The 24,826-nt window shown below is 40.6% G+C and overlaps 1 protein-coding gene across 3 annotated transcripts; it reads left to right on the top strand.

The window, feature by feature from the left end:
- Positions 1-260: 260 nt before the first annotated feature.
- USP38 (ubiquitin specific peptidase 38) lies at positions 261-23,892 on the top strand. Of its 3 annotated transcripts, none has more exons than XM_075929889.1 (10): positions 261-1,176; positions 3,121-3,256; positions 10,629-10,758; positions 11,016-11,117; positions 12,530-12,688; positions 15,344-15,537; positions 16,304-16,397; positions 17,094-17,200; positions 18,303-19,662; positions 23,500-23,892. In XM_075929889.1, exons 1-10 carry the CDS (start codon positions 492-494, stop codon positions 23,659-23,661), a joined length of 3,129 nt encoding a protein of 1,042 aa, XP_075786004.1. In that variant the 5' UTR covers positions 261-491; the 3' UTR covers positions 23,662-23,892. The 3 variants fall into 3 exon arrangements, with proteins under 3 accessions (XP_075786004.1, XP_014433389.2, XP_075786005.1); XM_075929890.1 differs by lacking the exon at positions 261-1,176 and adding an exon at positions 1,527-1,563; XM_014577903.3 differs by lacking the exon at positions 12,530-12,688.
- The last annotated feature ends 934 nt before the right edge of the window (positions 23,893-24,826 follow it).

The following is a 24,826-nucleotide window of genomic DNA, read 5'->3' as shown; positions in this document are numbered from 1 at the left end:
GCCTAGTTTTACAAAATGGCTCCAAGTTGCCTCAAAACTGGGCCCCAGTGGGCTCAGGCACTCTGTGAGCCTGGGCAGAGGGCACAGCTGGGGGGAGCTGCGCACCTCCCCCACGACTTCAAAACCGCCCCAGCAGCCGAGGCCGGGCCTCGCTCCAGGCAACAGACACGTGCAACTTCAGCCCCGCCCACACGCTCGTCCCATCTCACGCCTATCCTGCCCCGCCCCCTGTGATTGGGCAGCATAGCGGCAATGACGCCGCAGGCGCAGGCAGGCTGGCGCGTGCGCGTTGCTAGGCCCCCTGCGGCCTTCTCACTTTTATTTCCTGCCTGCGCCGGTCTGCTTCCGGGTCAGCGCGGAGAGTCTCTATTTCTCGTCCCGGCCGGGGAGCCCGACGCCGGCTCGATGCTGAGCAACCCCCGGACGCGCGGGCCAGGAAGGCGCGGCTGCCCCGGGGCTTAGGGAGGGGTCCGGTCGATGCGGCGCCCGCCATGGACAAGATCCTGGAGGGGCTGGTGAGCTCGTCGCACCCGCTGCCGGTGAAGCGGGTGATCGTGCGGCGGGTGGTGGAGTCGGCGGAGACGCCGTTGAGCCAGGCCCAGTGCCGGGCCATGTTCGCGCTCAGCACCCGGCTCATCCTGCAGGGGCCCGACCTCTTCCAGCGGCAGGTGGGGCGGCAGGTGCTGGAGGCCTACGCCCGCTTCCACCGCGACGAGTTCGAGGCCTTCTTCAACCGCGGCCTGGTGCTGGGGCTGCTGCAGCGCGGCTACGGGGGGCTGGGCAGCCGCGACCCCGCCATCCTGGACTACATCCAAGCCGGGCTGCGCCTCATCATCAGCTGCCCCTCGGTGCTGGAGCTCTTCGCGCTGCTGCAGGTGGAGGCGCTGCGGATGGTGTGTGAGCGGCCCGCGCCCCCTCTCTGCGCCCGCCTGTGTCAGCTGCTGGGCGACTTCCCGCAGTGCCTGCCGCGCGGTAGGAAGCTCTCGCTCGCCTTCTGCCAGCAGCTGGTGCGCAGCATGGCCCACTTCCAGAGCCAGGGCAGCCAGGAGCCCGAGCTGCGCCTCTATGTGTCTCAGGTCACCCAAGTCAGTAGTCTCCTGCGCAGCATTTGGAAGGCCGAGCCCGACACCTTGTTGCCCTCCCTGCAGGAGCTTTTCGCGGTCATCTCCTCCACAGGTGAGAACTGAACGGTGGGAGAGGATTGCGTGGTGGGCATGTGACAAAACTACAACGAGTATTTGCAAAAAGCCCTGACACAATCTACTTGCCCAGTGCTGACATCACAGGGAGGCTGGGGTTTGCTAGCTGCTGCTATGACAGATGGTAATAAAGGACCCTTTTATTAAAGTGAAGAGATTGCCCATAGAAAGTGGCCTGCGTCAGATAATGGAGTCTACCAGGCTTGGGGGGATTGTTGTGGTGGTGGTGGTGGGGGGGGGGGGGGGGGGAATAAGAGGCTCTTGTATGAGGTGACTAGCAGAATGAATGTGTAGAAACAATGATGTTCTGGTGCTTGCAATTTGGCCACTGAGGCTGAGTTAATGCTCACCCTCTTGTATCCAGGTAAACTTTTTACAAATAGAAGGTGTTATGCTCTTTCTTTGCCCAGAATTTAGAAGGATGAACGTGTGGTATGGAAAAAGTGTTTACTTTTAGAAATGTAATATTCCTATTGTTAATATGGCTTTTGGTGTATTGTGTGTTCTTATACACTATGTGTAAAAGTTAATAATTGTCAACTTTTTTTGGCCAACTGACTTGACTTTTTTAACAATTAGTTACTACTTAGTTTAGGAGGGAAAGTGTTTAATCCTCTTTTCTTGTTCAAGATATGTCTTCAATCCCTGTTCATATGAAGGTTTCTGATAGTTAAGGCTGTAAAACTTCAAAATATTGCATGACTGCTAATTAGAAAGTTTGACACACACAAATATTGTATATTCATACATAAACCCATGTATTATTGGGTGAAGTTCAATGACTTATGGTGTTAAGGAGCTCAGACTAGATGATTATAATGGTCTCCTTTGACCTTAAAATCTATAAATGCAGTACTTTTAAAAATGAGTCTGTATATGTGCTCACATGTAGAGGTTGTGTTTGCAGTTGAAAGGGCTAGAATCTTGATATTTTAAGTCTAGCTCTTGCAGAAACGTGTGGCCTAAGAATGTTAAATATTGAGTAACTTACTAGTCAAGTAGTTGATGGAATTTTGATCAAAATTTACTAGTCAATAGACACTTCCGCGTTCCCCCTGTGAAATTTCAAAGGAGGAATGCAGAACTCCTCATGCAGCCGGGGGCCAGCGGGAAGTCGCGCTGACTCTGAGCTGCACACGGGTGCCACCTTTGAAGCCTGTGGTCAGCAGGTGACTTAGAGCCCCCCGCTGACCTCGAGCTCCATGCTGTACTGCCACTTTGAAATGTCATGCGGAGCCCAGGTCAACTGGGGACTCACCAGCTGACCCTGGGCTCCACACAAATGCTGCGGTGCCATTTCAAAGGGGCAGCGCCACTCCATTGATCTCTGGCTCAGCAGTGTGCCTCCACAATTGCCGCAGCGTTTCAAAGGGGCGGCGGAGCCCTGGTACAGGCTCTGTGTGGCACTTCAAAGTTGAAGTATCCCTTTCCCCTGCCCTCCACTTTTTCTGCCTCTATCTGATAGAGGCAGCAAGGGGGAGAGGAATCGACTAGTCCTTAACATTGTTCGTGTGGCCATCCAAGAATTGTTGATATAACCTATTTGTGCTAAACCTGATTCAATTATTAACACTTGATGCAACATCCTCATTTAAACTACTTCTGTGGCTTATTCTTGGACTAAAGAGCACAATTTGTCTTAGCCTGTCAAAATAAAATAGGCCTATGATGTGTTGAGCAGCATGACACTTTCCTTCACATCTGTCAGGCAAATGAATAAATAGTCTCACAGGTTCAATGTGTTCTCCACTCAAATGTTAGTCTCAGTTTGATTTTTATCATTGTATATGCTAAGGTAATTTTGTCCTCATGCAGGATATGGCAGCAATTTAACACTTTACTGCAGCAGTTAGAAGGGTAGGCTAGGAGTAAAACATAGCTGTTTCTGTTTTTTACAAGATGTCCTGTTCAACTGTTATAGATACTTCATTTGAGCCTTCTGTTGCACTGGCAAGCCTTGTGCAGCATATCCCATTACAGATGATTACAGTACTCATCAGGAGCCTTACCACAGATCCAAATGTAAAAGATGCAAGTATGACTCAAGCTCTCTGCAGGTACTGTTTCTCATAGAAAAAGAGAGACGCTTTTTTTTTCTAATTCATACCTTTTGTAAAGTTATTTGCCACTTGAATTCCATAAAAATGTATTGAGAATCTAAATATTAAATTGCACTATCTGAAATTTTACATGAATTTGTATTTCTAATGCCCCAGAAATATAATCAGTGAACTCTTTTTGCCTTATTTGTTAACGTGACCTGATCATACTTTGGCATGGCAAGAAGCGGGTAAATGCCTGTCGGAAATGGAGATGAAGCTTGCTGTGGCCCTTTTAGATTTGGGGAAATACGATAAATCTGGAAATCTTCCAGGGCATAGGTCTCATGTTGAGTGAATCAGCCTCCTTCACAAGTAACATATTGGGGTTGTTCGATGGATTGTTTCCTTTTTCCCATTCCCATCTGTGTCCTGTCCTCTTTTGAGGAGGGCAGACAATTTGGAGGACAAGTTACACTTTGAAAGCCTGTTGAAAATTCATAAGGATTTCAAGTGGACTGTTCATGGTTTCATCTTCAAATACTATGCAGCTCTACTTGATTGAATATTGTCAGAAGGAAGGACGTCATGTGTCAGTTGGCCCACAGGTTTCTTGTCACCAGTTTAAGCATTGAGAGGGAGGGGTCCTGAGAGGACTATAAATGTTAACATGCCATGTTACTGCATTTCAGGCTTTGTTAAAGTTACAGATATGTAAATGATAGTTATCTAGAAAACTGCCAGAACTAGAGAAGGGCTTCTGTTGTAAGAAAATAGTCCTCTGAAAGTGTTCTTTCACGGGCTCTAACCTGGCAGCTCTTGTTGAAGGTGAGTAGAACACTAAAATCCTTCTTATCTTAACTGTGAAAGAGAGCTAATGTGAAGTGCTGGGTTTTTTTCCCTGTGTGGATGGGGGGGGAGGGGGAGCCCTGGCATTTGATACTACTTTTCATTTTAATTATTTTCAGTTATCCTGCTTTGGCTGTCTCTTCAACCATAAACTTGGTTTTAAGTCTTCTGGCTTCACAGATCAGGCATAGAACTGGCTCGAAGGATTTCTCCTGTGAAGCAGGTTTATAAATGGGGCAAAGAAATCCTCTCATCTTGGTAACAAGGCAAGAGCCTTGTGTCTTTTACCAGATCCTAAGATCTGTTGCGGGGCTGCTGAAGTTCACTTACGTTGGTCAGAGGAAGCATAATATTAATTGTCATTATTTCTGACACCAGACCATGCCTATCCTGGCTTCTATCTGGGTGGGTGAGGGTGGAAACCTTAACCAATAGTCTAAAATTAGTCCTAACATCTGTCTTCATCTACCAGGCCTCAGTTTTGACATTTGCCTGGGAACCTAGGGTAAGCCTGCACTGCCTACTTTAAAGGAGGCTTTTGTTTTTAGCGTGGAGGAAGCCTGTCACAAAAATATGACTATAGAGAGATGGTTCTGAAACATTTACTGATGAGCAAAATCATTAATGTGGTAATGCAGATGGAGTTCTTGTGGGGTTTTTTTTTTCAAGAAGATTCAAGCCTGGTCTACACTAGAAAATTAGTTTGGTATAGCTCCATCATTAAGATGTGTTAAAAATCCACCTCAAGTGGTGTAATTAAGTTAATCTAAGCTCTAGCATAGATAGCACAGAAGAGGTTTTTTTTTTTTTGCTGCTGTAGCATTTCAAGACTACACAAGACCCTTACAGCAGCAATGGGCAATCTAGAAAGTAATGAGAGGGTCAGAAAAGTGGTCTGTCTTCATCTGTGGGCCACAAGATTGTGGTAACCAAGATTTGCTCACTGCACTTGTGTACCTAGAATTTGTAGGGTGTGCTGACTGAACCATAGCAATACTCTGAATGCAGAGGAAGTGCCTATTTCTCACAGTAATGTTGTGGGCAAGTGGCATTCACCTCACTTTACGTGTCGTTGCTTTACGTGCATGTCACTTCAGTAATAGCAGTAGGAAAAAACTACATGGACATAAACCAGCAGAATCTGTCAACCCTGCAGATGGGCAGCAGTAAACAAAATGTCTCTTGAGCCACAAGTAGAACCTCTCAGGCCACAGGTTGCCCATCACTGCCTTAAGAGTGCTGCATAGTATAGTGTGTAAATAGTAAGTTGGACACCATACAAATAGATACCAAGGTTAGGTTTCTCCTCACTGCAAACTGGGAGAGTTGAAACTCAGGTTTCAGGCTCTGTTATTTCTGTTCCCCACAGATTGCAAGCCCTCCAGGTAAAAAGTCAAAAGATGGGCAATACATGCTTAAACAATCCTCTTTATTTGTAGTGCCTACATTTTACCTTTTTCGGTGCATAATTCAAAATGATCTGGACAAACTGGAGAAATGGTCTGAGGTAAATCAAATGATGTTTAATAAGGACATATACAATCTGTTTCATATATACAGAATGGGGAGCGACTGTTTAGGAACGAGTTCTGCAGAAAGATATCTAGGGGTCATAGTGGATGACAAGTTAAACATGAGTCACCAGGGTGACGCTATTGCCAAAAAAAAAGCAAATATGATTCATTAACAGGAGTGCTGTGAGCAAGACATGAGAAGTCATTCTTCTACTCGACTCTGCATTGATCAGGACTATATTGGAGTACTGTTTCCAGTTCCGGGCACCACATTTCGAGAAAGATATAGAGAAATTGGAGAAGGTCCAAAAAAGAGTGACAAGAATGATTAAAGGTCTAGAGAACATGACCTGTGAAGGAAGACTAAAAGACTTGGGCTTGTTTAGTTTGGAAAGGAAAAGATTGAGAGGGGACATAATAGCAGTTTTCAGGTACCTAAAAGGGTGTCAAAAGGAGGAAGGAGAAAAATTGTTCTCCTTGGACTCTGAGGATAGGACAAGAAGCAATGGGCTAAAACTGCAGCAGGGCAGGTTTAGGCTGGAAATTAGGAAGAACTTCCTAACTGTCAGGGTTGTCAAACATTGGAATAAATTGCCTAGGGAGGTTGTGGAATCTCCATCGCTGGAGATATTTAAGAGCAGGTTAAATGGTGGTAGGTCCTGCTGTGAGGGCAGGGGACTGGACTTTATGACCTCTCGAGATCCCTTTCAGTTCTGGTGTTCTATGATTCTATGTCTATAAACTTTAAAAATGGCAGACTGTAGATCAGGGGTGAGGGACTTTTTTGGGTTGGGGCCACGGACTTGCATTAAAATCAGTCTGAGGCTGCACAAGACTAGACAAGCCCTTAGAGCAGCAATGGGCAACCTAGAGAGTAGTGAGTGGGTCGGAAAAGTGGTCTTCATCTCAGTGGGCCATTAGATTGTGGTAACCAAGATTTTATCCCCACCCCTTACCAGCATGGGCTCCCCAGTTCTGGGGGAGCCCTGAGCATCAGGGGCCAGACGTAGGCAAGCCACGGGCTGCATCTGGCCCTTCAGCCTTCTGTTCTCCACCCTGCTGTAGGTGCTTCAGTCAGTTTTTCAGGTGTGAAGGTATGTGAATTAACTCCTGATGGATTGGATGCTGAACTTCAGTCAGATTTGACTTTCAGTTTACTGTGTAAACCTGTAGAAATGGCTTATAAATTAAATTTTAGGTGTTAGGTAAGGTCTGTTAAAATTTGAAGTTCATTTTTAGTTCTGTAATTAGTGCAGTATCTAGTTTTGAGTTCACATTACAGTTGATATACTATAAAATCAGAATTGTAGGCCTGGAAGGGACTTAAAGGAGTCAGCTACTCCAGTCGCTTGTACTCATGCCAGGACTAAGTATTATCTAAAGTCCAGACCATTTGCTGATGGGTGTGTATTTGATGCTCTATTGAAAAAAAGTACTACTTTGCTAGGTGTACTGTTTTTGAAGATAGCGATAATTATTCCTAAATTATTGCTTTAGTGCATGACACTATGTTCTTGTGTACTAACAACTCTGCAGTGTTTGGTTTGCAAACTGTGAAAAGAAGATTTGCAAATATTCAAATTACACATTGAATCAGATACCTATTTCTTTGTTAATACTTGAAAGCTCATAGTATAAATAACAGGGATAGCATAAAACCTCAACCCCTGTGCAGCACCCTATGTAGAAGGGTTCTGTCTAGTTTGGATGGTGCCAAATGTAGACCTTAATACAGAGAGAGCCTATGCAGTTAACTTGTTCCCTGACAGTGAATGATCACAACAGCAGAATTAATTTTCATTAGCGGTCAAATCCTCATTACATGGAGTAGTCCCCCCATCTAAGAAAGTTAGGAGAAAAGTGAGGAAATGTATCTTAACATTTCCCTAGTCTTCTCCCACATGTTGCAGCAACCTTCCATCTGACCAGCTGGAGGAGTGATCAGAACAGTATAAAAGCATTTTTTTTTTCTAGTGAACATATGACAGACCTGAATTTTATTCTTTCAGGAAGCAGTAGAGCATTGTAATGATCCTAGAACACAGTTGTTCTAATCAATGTAGCTGTCTTGACTATATTTTCATGGGAAATTTAAGGATACAAAACAATCTTCTCTACAGTCATTTGAGAGAAGATGTTGATATAAAAACTTGTACATTACTTGCCTTTCTTATACACTGTTATTAATCTTTGTCATACCGTCTGGATTCATACTGCTAAATTCCTTAGCATATCTTCTCTCCACCATACATGTAACTGCAAGTGAGAAGACCTATTATAACATAGGCAGCATATGGCTAACGTAAGGCTGCAAAAAACAGTCTTGATGACACTTTCTGTAGTAGGAGTATGCAGCCATCCTCAATTTTCCTGTTTTTTGCTAACTTTGAGGAAGTTGGGTTTTTTTATATTTCAGAAGCACATACGGTCACAAGGACTACATATTTATTTAGCATCTTAATTCAACATGGGTACCATTCAGGCATGGTTTTTAGTTACATCTACCCTTATGGCAATGTGTCGAGTTCAGACACTGCTCACCCAGCTAGCACAGGTATAAATAGCAGTGTAGCCACTAAGGCACAGCTTTGGTGTGTGAAGTGTCCTACACATCAAAACTCCATAGACTCGCCGCATACTCAAGCTGTGCTTCACATGTCTACACTCCCATTTTTAGCAGTGTAAAATCCTCCTTCACTGCAGCATGTTGCTATATGCTGCAGTAGGAAACAGTCTGTGTTACTACAGGCACTATAGCAGGTAGTTACATGTATAGTGGCTGAACTCTGTATACCAATGTCAGTGTAGACATTAGGCTTGGATACAAGTTGGAAAAGAGTACAATCAGAGACTGCTAGAACTGGACGGGACCTCAAGAGGTCATGGAGTCCAGTACCCTGCCCTCCAGGCAGGACCAAGTACTGTCTAGATGAGAGTTTTTCAACCTTTTTTATAAAGTACGCCTTCTTCCCTCTCCCCCCAAACAAGTACCCCAAGTACCTACAGTTTTCAGACACACAATTTTTTTTCTGCCATTGCAACACATTTGTTTAAACTACTTAATCGTAGCCGGGCGGGCAATGACTTTTTTGGGTGTAAAAAGTACAAATAATAAAGCACTGTAAAACTTAAAACAAATTCCGTTTTCTCCAAATTTCAGTTGTGCTGACGTATTCCCCCGGACTTCTCTCAAGTACCCTTAAGGGTACTCATATCACTGGTTGAGAAATACTGGTCTAGGTGATCCCTGATAAATGTCTATCCTACCTACTCTTAAATATCTCCAGTGAGCGAGATTCCACTACCTCCCTGGCCAATTTATTCCAGAGCCTAATTACTGTGACAGGTTGGACATTAAGAAAAACTTCCTAAATCTCCTTTGCTGCAATTTAAGCCCATTGCTTCTTGTCCTATCATCAGAGGCCAAGGAGAACATTTTTTCTTCCTCCTCCGTGTAACACCTTTTTAGATCCTTGAAAACTGCTATCATGTTGCCTCTCAGTCTTCTCTTTTCTAAACTAAACAAGCCCAATTCTTTCAGTCTTCCCTCATAGGTCATGTTTTCTGGACCTTTAATCGTTTTTGTTGCTCTTCTCTGGACTTTCTCCACATCTTTCTTGAAATGTGCCCAGAACTGAACACAATACTCCAGCTGAGGCTTAATCAGCACATAGTAGAGCAGAAGAATGACTTCATGTCTTGCTCACAACACGCTTGTTAATGCATCCCAGAATCACGTTTGCGCTTTTTGCAACAGGATCACACTGGCTCATATTTAGCTTGTGGTCCACTGTGATCCCTTTCAGCAATACTTCTTCGACAATCACTTCCCATTCTATATGTGGGAAACTGATTGTTCCAGCCTAAGTGGAGTACTTTGCATTTGTCCTTATGTAAATAGGATGAAGTCTAATAAGAGCATAAGAACGGCCGTACTGGGTCAGACCAAAGGTCCACCTAGCCCAGTATTGTCTGCCGACAGTGGCCAGCACCAGGTGCCCCAGAGAGGGTGGACTGAACACAATGATCAAGCGATTTGTCTCCTCCCATCCTTCTCCAGCCTGTGACAAACAGAGGCCAAGGACACTATTTTATCCCCTGGCTAATAGCCTTTTATGGACCTAACCTCCATGAAATTATCTAGCTTCTCTTTAAACTCTATCATAGTCCTAGCCTTCACAGCCTCCTCTGGCAAGGAGTTCCACAGGTTGACTACATGCTGTGTGAAGAACTTTCTCTTATTAGTTTTAAACCTGCCACCCATTAATTTCATTTGGTGTCCTCTAGTTCTTCTATTTAGGGAACTAATAAATAACTTTTCTTTTTCGGCCTTCTCCACACCACTCATGATTTTATATCCCTCTATCATATCCCCCCTCAGTCTCTAGTTACCATTTCTCTATTTTGTCTACATTGAATTCTGACCCTGTCCTCCAGAGCACTTGCAATCTCTCCCATCTTGGTATCACTGCAAATTTAATGATTGTGCTCTCTCTGCCATGATTTAAATGGTTGATGAAGATATTGAACAGAACCGGTCCCAAAACAGACCCTTGCAGAACCCCAGTTGTTATACCCTTCCAGCATGATTGTGAGTAGTTAAACTTTCTCAGAGTAGGTTTTACCTAGCCAGTTATGCATCCATCTTATAATAACCCCATCTAGGTTGTATTTCCCTAGTTTATTAATAAGGTCATGTGATACCGCGTCATATGCCAATTTGCTTTCTCTTTAATTGTAGGCTTCAACCACAAATTGACTGAATCAGAATATGAATAGGAATATTTTTACAGAAACTGTTCATAATTAGATTAAATTTTGCAATTTGGTGTGCATATTTTAACTACATAAGGGCCATATGCATAGTTAAACAGGGACTGGTATATCAATTGACATGTCTTTTTAACCCCTCCACACAAACTTGCTTCATTTAGAACAATGTGTGATTAACTATTTATTATAAATATATGTAGAGTCCTTGAAATCAGAGTTTAATGTGTATTTGTCCTTTTTGCTTCATCTTTCAGAATGATAGATTGGCTGTCTTGGCCTCTGGCTCAGCATGTGGAAACATGGGTGATTGCTTTGCTGAAAGGTCTAGCTGCAGTCCAGAAATTCACTATTCTCATCGATGTTACTCTACTTAAGATAGAACTGGTATGTGGGATGAGAACATTGTGAGGAGGATTTAATTTCTGTGCAGCTTCAGAGCATCCTTTTTTGCCACAATGTTATTGCTTTATACCCAGTGTAGAAGAATATAAATGTTTCTTGTAGAGTTTGGTTGTAGCATAGCAAATCTGTATTTATTCAAAATATTCTTTGTAAACCTATAAGTTACTTCTGTTCTGCGGTAAGAGTTGGGTGGGTTTTTTGTTTTGTTTTTGTTAAATGTCTGATTTGTTTTATTTAAGGTTTTTAATCGACTTTGGTTTCCTCTTGTGAGGCCTGGAGCTCTGGCTGTTCTTTCTCATATGCTGCTTAGTTTTCAGCATTCTCCAGAAGCTTTTCACTTGGTAAGTTACTAAATTGTGTGAGTCTTCAGCTGTTGTGTTAAAGTGGACCACCTGTAATATTTGTAGTGGGGTTCTTTGTGAAAATGACAAGTAGAGTTTCATGTTTCATCTGTGATCCTTTTAAGGTTTGTACTGGCAGGTGTGTAAAGAATATGCAGGCCAAACTTTGTTCTCAGTTATTCCTTTGTCACATTTTTAAGTGGTGTGACTGAAACGTTGGGCAGAATTTGAGCTCCAATGATTCGTAAACAGTGATGTTGAAGGAAGTAAAAGGGTCCAGAGTTTACTTCCAGTTGTATCATCCCTGGCTCCCCATGGATGGGGAGCACCAGGCAAAAGAAGAAGGTAAAACCTCCCATTACTAAAATGATTGAAATATGGGATACATATGGGTGGGGGGGACTAAATAACAATGACCATGTAAAAATAGTACCCTTAATGAGTGAGCTGCATTTTGAACATCATAGATACAAAATTCTATCATTCAAAAAGTAACCTTTTAAAAAAAAAAAAGCCTGAAGATTGAAATTGACTGTTAAAATGATTACCGAAATTGTGGACATGCTTCAGAATGTCTGCTTTTAAAGCTTCAAAACTTGAAATAAATGTACTTAAGAGGAGACCGAAAAATACATGGTTCAGGGGGGTAGCCGAGTTATCTGTAGCAGGAAAACTTAAACAATGAATAGAGTAGTAGCACCTTAAAGACTAACACAACATGTAAATGGTATCAAAGCTTTCATGGGCACAACCCACTTCTTCAGATGACTGGAGTGTTAAAAGTCCAGATCCAAGAATAAATAAGGGAAGGGGTGGGGGAAAGGAAAAAGGAGGGGGGAAAAGAAGATGAAAAGAAAGAGAGAGACAGACAGTAGATGATTCAAATAGTTACAAGACGCTGATAAGAACAACTAGCACCTCCATTGTTGGGTTGGTTGGTTACATCATTAGGATGTGGAAGATAGTGTGCGAACCAGCTCTTGTTCCTGTTCATATCACTTGCATAAGAATTAAACTTGCAAATTAAGTTCCAATCCTTCCCTGTATATTTGGCTTGTGGAATTGGTCTGAAACAAATGGTGACTTGGAGATCCATTAATTAATGTCCATTGGATCTGGACTTCTAATATTTCAGTCATCTGAAGAAGTGGGTTGTATCCACAAAAGCTCATGATACCATCTACATGTTTTTTTAGCCTTTAAGGTTTTTTCTAAGTCTATTTGTTGTTTTTTTTTAAGTTTTTCTGAAAAATAAATGTTTGCACATGTTGGATGGAACTGGGATAGTGTGTATTTTTTTTCTGATACATAGCTGGAAACTATGGATCACATTAAATAATGAAACTTAGTTTCTTGACATTCCAAAATAGGAGCTGCAATTGTTGTAACTATTTTTTTTTATTTTTATTTAGCTTGTTCCACACGTGGTCAATTTGGTTCACTCCTTTAAAAATGATGGCCTGCCTTCTAGTACAGCTTTCTTAGTGCAGCTGACTGAGTTGATACACTGTATGATGTATCATTATTCAGGATTTCCAGAACTCTATGAACCTATTCTGGAAGCTGTTAAGGTATGGTAATGTGGGAGTGCTTTCTTGGAGATATGAAACCTTTGATCTTACAGAGTTAAGTATTGATTGTAAAGCACTAGTCAAGATGAAAGCAATTAATCATTAGTGTATGACCTGCAGATGTGCTTGTAATGTACAGGGAAAAGTCCATTAGCATTGTGCACTAATGAATTTTTAAAGTAAAAATGGCTGTATGGTTAGTAAGATGCAAAGTTAATTAAGATACAGGAGTTAAAAATAACCTGAAGTTAACTCCTGTTTTTGAAAATCTTTGCTTATTTAATTCTATGTGTTTCAAATAATCAGCTCTCTGCTCTTGTTCTAATGTCACTGTTGAGCATCTCATTGCACGCTCATATGAAAAATATACAAAACTGGGTGCCTTAAGTTTACAATGCTGCTATGTATAGTACCTCTCTAATACAACCTCTCTCCAGCACATAGGCTACGTCTACACTGCATGGCGATTTTGGGGTAAGAGATATCCCAAAATAGCCACTCCTTGTCTACACAAGCTGCCTGTTAGTTTGAAATAACGGGTGTGCTATCTCGCCATCCCTGTAAACCTCGTTGCACAGATGGCTTGAAATAGTGTTTTGAAATTGGGTGCTGTGTGGACGTGCCAAATTTCAAAATAAGCTATTTCTAAATAAGATATGCAAATTGTGTATCTTATTTTGAGTTAAGGGGGCTGTGTAGATGCACCCGTACAGACAGCTGCCTTTCAAAACAGAATGGACTTGGGGTTTGGCTTTTTTAAAAGTCAGCTGTCTGATGTGTGGTCTCTTTTATGGAGACTGCATCTTGCTCTTACAGGAAATAGGTATATCAAGTGGTATGTATTATTCCTAATTTGCTTTATTTGAAAGGAATCTCGGTTGAGCCTATAATTCATTAAATCCTTCCCTTTCATCTGTACAAACACTTTCCCCCCTGTGGTGAAGCTGTTTGTTTAAAATAAATGATTTATCTTTGCTGAGGGGTGGGAGTAGGAGACTGCTCTGTCTAGAGGGCTTCTTTAGTACTGTTCCCAGTTGCTAATAAGGTGTTTAAGTTGCATAGCGTTATTCAGAGCTGAGTGCCATCTCCATGCCACTCAAACTTTTCTTTACCAAAATAGTGACTTATATTTTAACAAAAGTCAAACTGGTTGTAAATCAGCAGACTGCACAAATTTCACTTACAAAATGTACAATCTCGAAAGTAGAATTTCAGCATATTTTGTTAAGATGCACTGAAAGTGCTGTAGTGGGATGAAGATGTTGGTGGATGGGGAGAAATGGGGAGATGAATGGTGAAGCATGTTCATCTGGAGGTGAAAGCGAGTAGGATCATTAAAATATGCAAGCAATGGTAACTTTGAATTCTCTGTTTTTATTGGCTGATCCATGGACCTTGGTTTAGGTTCACTTTTACTTGTTTTCTTTGAAATGCAAACTAGTACACGGCTCATAAGACTGTTTCAGGGTCATGCCTCAGTTTGTATTCCCTTCTCTTACATTAGATGGTGACACACATTGGTGAGTCACACAAACATGCTGAAATAGGGGGATTTTGTTTGTGTGCTGCCCAACCAGATGAAATACTATTGTTGTAATCCATTTACTCACTTGGATTACTCACAGCACAGAAAAGCCGCATTGAAATTTGCTACTGTCCTACGGAAGATATGGAAAGCTGTTAAACATGGACTCTCGAATATGGGAATTGAGTTGAAACACTAAGTATGCCATAAAGAAATCAGGAAAGCAAGTTTCTGGACAAGTGACTGTTAGTTGTGGGGGGAGAAGGGAAGAAGTACTTAATGCGGAGGAAAAATGTGTGTGCCAGGAGAAATGCCTCACTGGCAAGTGGGTTTCTTTGCTGAGATGAAGCAACATATGTCTCCACTTTTGACGTTAATTGTAGAGCAAGGTGTGCACATGCACAAGCCCAGTACACTGGACACTTGTCTAACACTTCAAATTTGATGTTTCTGTGGATAGGTCATGTGTTATGCTCTCTTTCCTTAACATTCTCTGTCTTCACGTATTCAGGAAATACGTGTTATATGATGTAAAATGTGTAATATAAAGTATTTAAGTGTTGGTAGAAGTGATTTTTTTTTTTCAAATATAATTTGTATTGACAGCTTTGCAATTAATGAAACTATGCATGGACATAGTCCTTCCTGTTTTGAGAGAGAAAACACGGTTTACACTTGAGTTGGATTGTGGGGTGTTCTTTATAGTTGGATTCATTTGAATCTGGCATTCTAAATTGGCAGAACAGGGGATGTTATGTTATGCTATTAACATGTTCCTTAAGAGACCGTTTTTGGTGGCAAAAAGATAGCAGGAACATCCAGATCAAAGTTAACCCCCAAACCTAGGGGCCTGCAGTATCATGAAAGTTGACAGAATGCTCCTTCAGGAGAAATTTATGTTGCTCGTGCAACTCAATATGATCCTTTCATGATTGGACAAACAATTGTATTGTCAGTAGTTTCAAAGGCAACTGCATGACACATCTTCTAGACTTTCGGGGGATCATAGTGAAGGGGGAACATGCAAAATGGCAAGGAAAGGGAACATATATAAGATGTTTCTGGATGAAAAGTGTGTTGTAAAAACAAACATATTGCCAATGGCATTTAAATATGTTTCTCTTTTATAGGAATTGCCCAAACCCAGTGAAGACAAGATTAAGTTGATTCTCAATCAAAGTGCCTGGACTTCTCAATCCAGTTCTTTGCCATCTTGTTTGTTTAGACTTTCTGGAAAATCTGAAACTGGGAAAACAGGTCTAATTAACCTAGGAAATACGTGTTATATGAACAGTGTTATTCAAGCACTTTTTATGGCTACAGAGTAAGTGTAAACCTTGTCCTTGGTATTCCATAGGACTCTCTTAATAAACTGTATCAGTTACAAATTAATTCACACTGTATTTTGTGAAAGGCATAATTATTAAAATGGTCTTGGCTACATGTTTCCTAATAACCTTATAAGAGTTTCCTGCATTTAGTAATTATGTATGGTGTGAGCATATAGGAAAGTGTTAACATACAATTTTGCTTGGATACCATTTTGACAGTCATAATTCAATTACACGTTTGTGTATACATTTCAGAGAAGTATTAGTATCAAGTTGTAATGTATACCCCTTTTTAGTAGCAGTTTAGTCAGTACTTGTCAGTTTCCTCAGTCTCTGAAATTAGGTTTGGGCTGCAATATTACATGCAAGCTCCAGGCCCAAGAAGTCTTTTTTTTTTTTTCCTTTTTCCCCTCCCCCCCCCCGCACCTCTCGCCCCCCAAACTGTAGTGACGTTGAAATTAATTGTGATATACTATTAAATATTGAGACTAAAACTATTTTGTCTGATTTTAATGCTTCTGGTGTGCTCCTCTGTTCTTAAACTTTAAATAGTATGCAAGAAGTAATCTCTTGTTCTAGAGTTGTCTTCTAATTAAAAACCAAAAATACTAGAGAAGTAACCACTGTGCATATAAGTAGGCAGTATATATTTTGGCCTTCCCTGTCAAATTAATGTCATTCTCTTTGCATGAATTATACCATGTTGCTGTCATTTTAAAAAAATTGTATGGACACACATTCTTGTCTTTGTCCTTGCAGTTTCAGGAGACATGTATTATCTTTGAATCTGAATGGGTGCAATTCACTAATGAGAAAATTACAGCATCTCTTTGCTTTTTTGGCTCATACTCAGGTATGTATTAGTCAACTTCATCTCGCTTTTTAAAACTGCCATAATACTCAAGACGGATGAGGCTTGATGATGCAGAGGCATTATTTGCTCTAGGAGAGATTTATTTTGAAAAGTGTGGATGTGATACTAAGAGCTGGGACTAAGTGTAAAATTAATGTGGTTTCTTTGTACCCAATGCTACAACATGACAAATATTAGTTGTGTTTTCAAGGAAGTCCATATGTTTTTTTTCCCTCTTTCGGGGCCATTTCTTTGTGCCAGTCTTCTTGAGGCAAGATGAGAGTTTTATGAAGGTGTTTCTTGAACTGTAACCCTAAAACTAGACCTCAAGTAATTTTAAACATTCAGCTGGGTAAGGTAGCTTGCATAGGTAAAATATAAGGTCTTGTGCAATACAGATTTGTGTTTTATCTTTAAATAACTTTGCAGATCAGCTTTTAAAGCAACTTTTTATTGGAGAGAAGAAAATAGCTCTATTTTTCCTGCCACTTATATAGTTTAATTTAAAAAGCACATTACTTTAGGGTATAGCAATATGAGGGTAAATAGCAAAAGAAAGGAGGACCAGGTATTTTTGTTGTGAATCATTAACAAAATGCACTATAAATGTATTAATGGTAAAAAGCTTAAAATGTCGCAAGTTGTTTAGTATAATTTGTATAAATTAGCTTACTGTTTTGTTGTTACTTCTGACAGAGGGAGGCATATGCACCTCGGATTTTCTTTGAGGCTTCCAGGCCGCCATGGTTTACTCCTAGATCCCAGCAAGACTGCTCAGAATATCTCAGGTTTCTGCTAGAGAGGTATGGTATTGATTAAGTTAACAGTAATCTGTAGGCTTGTAGGATGCTTAATTTTAATTGAGTGATCATCCAATGGTTAGAGTGCAGGACTGGGAGTCAAGATGTCTGGATTCTATTCCTGACACTGCCTCTTAAGTGATGCATATGCTGTGTGTACTCTTTATTTGTGTCTACTTTTTTGTGTCTCAGTGTATACATTGTTAAGCTAGATACCTACTTGCCTTATAGATATTCTGAATAGAGGTGGGTGAAATTTTTCAGACCAGTATTTTTTTTTCCCCCAAAAAAGTTTTGGTTGACTCAGAACTATTTGTCAATTTGGCCTAATAGTTTTGGCCCAAGGAAAGGCTTTTCAGGGCAGTAAACATATGTGTTTCCATCCATCATCCTTTAGACCACTTGCCTGTGGTGTGGAAAATTCAGGTTTGGGTCCCCATTCTGTAACAGGGATTTGATTAAGCACTAATCTGAAAGTAAGGACTTGTGGATTCATAACTTTCCTTTGAATCAAATGGAGATGAAGCCAAAGCCTGAGCAGCTTAGCTTTGTGGTGCCCCTTGTGACATGGGGCCACATAGAACTGCCTTGCTTGCTAACCCTATAATGCCAGCCCTGGCTTTCATATGCAAAACAAGTTGTTGTGACACGGGGGGGCTATGCAGTTTTTATAGCACGTTCACAGGGGCTCAGAGAAAAGGTTGAGAACCACTGTTGTAAATAATACATTCATTAGCTTTCTTAATCAGTTGTACAGGGCCAATCACTCAGAATGAATAGATGCATCTTAAAATAGCATGTCTCTCTTTTTTTTTTTTTTTTTAATTTGAACTTTGGTGACATGAGTTCATACTTTCAGATTCCAATAATCATAAACTATCTCCATATAGAGTTGAGCTGTAATAGACGAGTTGTGGTCACTTTTCTGGTGACATTGACACTTGAAATTCAAGTTAATATGTAAAATATTGACACAATGTTGATAAATTAAGTGACCTCTCGCCTACTTCCTTGATTCTGTTGTACATTTTTTTTCATCTATATTAAGCAGTCTTAACAGCTGAATAAAATGACATTCAGAAATACGTTTGAATTTTTTTTCCAGACTGCACGAAGAAGAGAGAACCTTGAAAGCTTTGTCTTCAGCAAAGCCATCTGAGAATATGATGAATGATGAATCCTTGGTACAAGAAACTGCCAACAAGGCACAAGTGTTTACTGAGGTACCTTGCACAAGCGGTGAAGAAAGAACATTGATAGAGAAAATGTTTGGAGGGAAACTACAGACTAGTATATGCTGTTTGAACTGCAAAAGTACTTCTCAAAAGGAAGAAGCCTTCACAGATCTGTCATTAGCTTTTTGTCCTCCCAGTTTCTTGGAAAATGTTGACATGAAAAGCATAACACATTCTTCTGAAGTGAAAGATGATTGCATGGTGCAAACAAGTATTGTAGCATCTAGTCCTGTTGAAGAATTAGCACTTGATAATTCTCTTGCAGTAAATGATGGCTGTGAAACAGTTATCAATGAAGGAATTCTAAATAACCTTCCTGCTGAGCTGAGCTCTGAGACTATTACAGATACTGATCTGTACCAAGTTCAGGATAGTAAGAACATGTCTCAGAAATCAGTAAGTGAAAATACTCCCTCAGTTACTGACTTGCTGAATTATTTTCTGGCACCTGAGATTCTAAATGGAGACAACAAATATTATTGTGAAAAATGTGCCTCTCTACAGAACGCAGAGAAAATTATGCATATCATGGAGGAACCTGAATACCTCATTCTCACTCTCCTCAGATTTTCATATGATCCAAAGTGTCATATAAGGCGCAAAATCCTGGACAATGTGTCTCTACCACTTATTTTGGAATTACCAGTCAAAAGAACTGCACCCTCTTTAGGCGTGGTATCAAGGGGCTGGTCTGTGGATATTGAATTCTCTGACACTGGAGAAAATCTTGCTAAAAAACTGAAGCCCTCACGGGCTGAAGAAGTATGCTGCCCTGAATTGGTACCCTATGTTTTAAGTTCTGTTGTGGTGCACTCTGGTGTATCTTCTGAAAGTGGGCATTATTATTCTTATGCCAGAAATATCACTGGTTCAGGGCCCTCCTTAGGACTGTGCCATCAATCAAAAACTATGGCTTTAGCTTCCCACAGCAGTTTTTTGGCAGGGGAGCTTTCTCATGCAGTTTTAGAAAATGACATGGGTGCTAATGAGATGTCAAAAGAGTGGTTTCTATTTAATGACAGCAGAGTGACATTTACCTCATTTCAGTCTGTCCAGAAAATTACTAGTAGGTTTCCAAAGGACACTGCTTATGTGCTGCTATACAAAAAACAGAGTAGTAGTAGTGGTTTCAATGCCAATTCAGCAAATGGACTCTGGGTGAATGGAGATCCTCCTCTGCAGAAAGAGCTTATGGATGCTATTACAAAAGATAATAAACTGTATTTACAGGTAAGATGAAAACCTCACTAATGTGATGAGTGACAGTCTCCTGAACTGGCAAATGTGATCGAGTTATTCACTATTTCTGAAGTAGTCAGTTCTTAACATTCTGAGGGTTAATCATAAAATCCTACAGCTCATAAATGTTGCTACGCTTGTGCTAATAGTTGATGGAATAAATAGTAATATTTTAATCAAATTTACCAGTAGATAGCATCATGTGCAATATGTTTATAGGACCATGGTGTCCAACACACTAGCTACATATGGCTATTTGGCTGGTTGAGTTGACTTGAATATTGTTGCTAGTTTGCTATAGCTGTAGCCACTATAGTGGTTGGACACCACAGTTATACAAGAACTCACATCTTTTAATGTATTTCTGTATTTGTAGGACAGAGGTTCTCAAACTGTCCTTAGGCCACTGGTAATCCATCCAAGATTGGATGATCAAACTGTGTGTGTGTGTGTGTGTGTGTGTTGCTACCTGCTGAATAGCATTAAAATAAGCTAAATATATATTACATAGAAAGTTGGGGAAATATCCATTTTGCCTCTCTATAGACTAGCAATTTTTTACTATAAATTACACATACAGGTATTACACCATAGGATTTTTAGCACCTGCTGTAGTAATTAAGCTATGAACATGAATGAAACTGATTAGTTCTGTTGTAGTTGCTCTAAATATCATTTCCTGAGATTGTTGATTCTTTCTTGAAACTCTTTTATACTGTGCATTGGAAATTGGCACGCTGTTCAGAGGTTCCAGTTTGATATAGGAATCTCCCTATACAGAATTTGTTTCATGGGTCCTGCAGAAGATCAGTGTGCTGCTGCTGCTGCTGCCCCCCATAGTGCTTCCCAAGAAATACTTCCGTGAAAAAGACACTGCTCTGTTAATGGCGCACTAATGGAACATTCATGGTAAAGGCACAGTTTTACAGTCACTGGCATAGAATGTCAAACCACTAATTTCTCTCTTCCTTTTTATCCCCTCTCCATTCACTGCTATGGCGGGAAGGTTGGAAAATGAGCTGTACAGTATTATGGATGAAATTTTTTTAAGTCAGTTTTTGACGGCTCTTGTGACTAACTTGCCTTGTACTAATAGATTTAAAATTAATATGACACTTGGCATAGTGTTAAACTGCTTGTGCAAGTGTGTTAAGATAAGATGCTGGGGAGTGTGTGTGTGTGTGTGTGTGTGTGTGTGTGTGTGTGTGTGTGTGTGTGATCTTGTCCTGTTTGAAGCAACTTAACTATGTCAAACAAATTGTATAGAATCTTCTACACTAGGACAATGGAACATTTATTCGTGCTTCCAGTTGGCTGCAATGTTGTAAAATATATAATGAACTTTTAAAGTAAAGATTTAAAACACAATACATTATTCAGTTCGGAGCACGTGGCTAGGTTCAAGTTTTGCAACCTCAATTAGACATACATCTCTCATGAAGAGAAATTCCAGTTAATAGTAAAAGGCTCTAGAAATAGCTTTTTACAACCATTCCTTTCTTATCTCTCAATAACACTTTAGCTAGAGTTTGGTATTTAATATGTTCTTAACTTTGGATTCCATTCTTGTTCTGTGACAGGAGATGAATTTGTTGTCACTCAGACATAGCCTGTGTAAACTCTACCTGTTGTTCAGTGTCAGTTTTAAAATTCCAAAAGCAAAATAAATCTGAATTAAGTAGGTCATTCAGTCCAGATTTAATAATTGAGGGGGAGAGGTAAATAGCTTCAAATTTAGAGCTGAATTTTTTTGTGAGTCTAAGTTGCTCTTACTGCCAATCAGTCTTTAGCATCACAGAAAGTACCTATCCCAGGACCAGTGTAACACTCGTATGATAGCAATTATGTAACACAAGATCAGAGGTTTCATGCTCATTGGCTCTGTCCCATGTTCTTATGCCAGTGGTCTCCAATCTTTTTAAGCACAAGATCACTTTTGGAATTTGTCAGTCCAGAATCTACCTCAAACCCCAAATACCCCTGCCCTGCCCCTTCTCCAAGGCCCTGCTCCTGCCCTACCTCTGTGCTTGAGGCCCTGTCCTCACTCTGGGTACGTCTAGACTACATGCCTCTGTCGCCAGAGGCATGTAGATTAGGCTACCAGACAGGAAAATAATCGCCGCTTCATTTAAATTTACATGGCTGCCACGCTGAGCCGACAAACAGCTGATCAGCTCAGCGCGATAGTCTGGACGCACGGGTGTCGACATCCAAGGTATTTGTCGACCACCCAGGTAAACCTCGGTATCTGCATGAGACTTGAAATCTACTACATATTTGAGAGAGCTTTAAAAAATTACAAATAGTCCTGCATCACTTTAGAGACTCTTATGATACCATCTACATTTTTTGTTAGTCTCTAAGGTGCTACAAGACTATTTGCTGTGTTTTGTGTTTTTTTTGTTTAAGTTTTTTCCTTTACAGACTAACACTGCTACTCCTCTGAAACTTTTGTACATAATTGAGAGATTTTGCCTGTCTATTGAAAAACTTCATAAAACTAGAACCCCCAAATTCAGCATAAAGCTACTTTTTTATCATAATTTAAAGCAGGGGTGGGGAACCTGGGGCTTGAGGCTCTCACCTCCCCATTGGGAGTCAATGATAGTGCTCTTCTCCCCCCCCCCACTGTTCTCTCTAGCCCCCCATGGGGTGGAGCACACAATCTGCTAATCTGAGCCCAACTGACTTTTCTGACCCCAAAAATATTCTCTGTCCATGATCTAAAGCAAGGTGTAGGGGTTGGGTTGTGCTATGAAAATAGAATGTGCCTAGAACGAGTGCTTCTCAAAACCCTACATGATCACATGGCACGTGAAAGGGGCTGGTAGGGATGCCACCATCTCCTCTTCCACCCCATGACTGCCCAAGCCTTCCACCACCCACCTCCCCGCAGGGATCCTTTAGTGAGGGGAAGGTGAAGCTTTGCTTCCCCCGCATGTCCCCCGCCCCTCCCCCTCAAATTGTACAGGGACATTGCTAGCTGTTCCTTCATCAAGGAGCAAGGGGAAAGTGCAGTTTGCTGCATTCCTCATAGCTAGGACCTGCCCCAGCTGGGGGATATGCACTCTTCCCCCAGCTGTGCCCTCTGGAGCTGCAGCAGCCATGGAGAGGTGCTTCTCACCAGGCCCCAAGCTGCTGCAATGAGAAGGCAAAGGTAGCTCTGTGTCTGGAGTAGTCTGTATACGGAACCCCTCAACCTCTTGCTTCACCTAAGACCAATGATTTAAATGAAGAAAAACAAGTTAATTTAAATTAAGGACCTGAGCAATGCCAGGTAAATCTAGTATTATAGACAGCTACTATGCAACACCTCTAATAAAAACTTGGGTAAACCATATGAACAGACACCTAATGCTTCATCTGTTTTTTGTTTTTGTGTTTTTTCTTTTGTCCCTGTGCGATTCCAATATCCTGCAATAGTTGAGCGTCGGTTGTCAGCTGCAGCTTAAACAAATGGGTTTCATTTAGCTTTTGAACATGAGGTTCTGTAAGAAGATAAGGTCTGTACTGTCCTCCTAAATTCAATCTCACCAGTATTTATCAGAACTTCAGTCGTGTTTATTAGTTACTTGGGGCCAGATTCTGATACTCTTGCTCACTGTAATACTTTGCTTTCTGGAATTGGTCCTGGGTACTAGCCCACTGCAAGTTGAAAACAAAAAAAGTAAAACTATTTATAGAGATTCAGTTGCATAGTGTAACTTTATTTTTACTTTTCCTAGTTTTTGTGATCTACCTAGTTTTTAAAAAAGCTATTTATATAAGAACTAGTTTATATGAAAAGTTTGACTTTAGAAATTAACTGTCTCTCTTCTTTAATTTCAGGAACAAGAACTTAGTGCTCGGACACAAGCACTACAAGCAGCCTCTGCCACATGTTCTTTTCGACCCAATGGATTTGATGACAATGATCCCCCAGGAAGCTGTGGACCGACCGGTGGTGGGGGTGGGGGAGGATTCAGTACTGTTGGTAGACTAGTGTTTTGAGGAAGATCTGCACGGGTTCCAAAACCGCTCCCACTACTGTGTAGGACTATAAACCACTGAACTGCTTAAAATATACCAAGCTTTTGTTTTTGAGACCTGATCCTTATTCAGTTAACTGTTAATTTTTTTTTGGTTTCGTTTGGTTTTATCTGAAATAAGTCCATCATGGGAAAAAACTACCTCTTAAATCCAATTGTTTTACTAGCAAGATGTGTTTGGCCAAAAGAGAGAGAATTAAAAAATGACTTGTATGTGATCCCTAATGATGCTGCATAAAATCTAATTAATGCAGTTAAATCAGTTTACACCATCCCAATTCACTGAATAAAGGAAGAGTTCATTCATATTCTTGTAAAAGACAGATGGAATGAATTCAGGTGGGCATAATTGCATACTTTTTTCCTTCAAGTCTGAAAATCCTTAATGGTAGCAGAGATGATGCACCCTTATAATGAAGGCAATAACTGAAATTGTAAAACATGACCTGCTATAGTACTTTCCAGGATAACAGTTATTCAGATTCAGTATGTTTGCATTTTGAGTACAAATGTAAAAAGTCATTTATACACATTTGCTAAATCATTTTCAAGAAATGTGCATGGTCTTGTAGGAACCAAGTTTTTAACTAGAAATTGCTAAATTTGTAGTATTTCTAATTGTTTTGCGGATTTTTAAATTATTGCAGGAAGTATATCTGCTCTGTATTTGAAAGGAGGAGGTTGTGTATGTGCCTTGCAGTACTGTAACTTAAATACAAAACTTTCTGAGGCTGTAAAAGGGTTAAAGAACAATGTTAGAAATTGTTGTTAATATTAGAAATTAATACATTTTGGAAAGTTATTAAATTTTCCAGAAGTAAAATCTGATGGTTCTAAAATTCTCCTGTTGTCATTATTTACAGTTCAGTAGGGGCATTTTTTTATTTGCAACTTCTCTGGCCTGCATTAAGAAACTGATCACAAACACTGATCCATAGTTGCAAAGCTCTAAATGTTTTGTTCAAAAAACAGCTGAGCTGATGCCTACCAAGTTGGGTTAAGGATTGTCTTGACTTCCCAGCATCGAGATTGCTGGAGAAGTGTGCTGACTCTAAAAGAAAATAATCAGAACTTTATGCCGTGGAAGACTATCACTAGTGGTGATGCCTATGCGCTGTCCCTCTTAG

This window comes from Pelodiscus sinensis, chromosome 5 (genome assembly GCF_049634645.1).
Source record: "Pelodiscus sinensis isolate JC-2024 chromosome 5, ASM4963464v1, whole genome shotgun sequence".
Taxonomy (NCBI): domain Eukaryota; kingdom Metazoa; phylum Chordata; order Testudines; family Trionychidae; genus Pelodiscus; species Pelodiscus sinensis.
The sequence above is the reverse complement of the archived record's forward strand: the minus strand, read 5'-3'. Positions and strand labels throughout refer to the sequence as shown.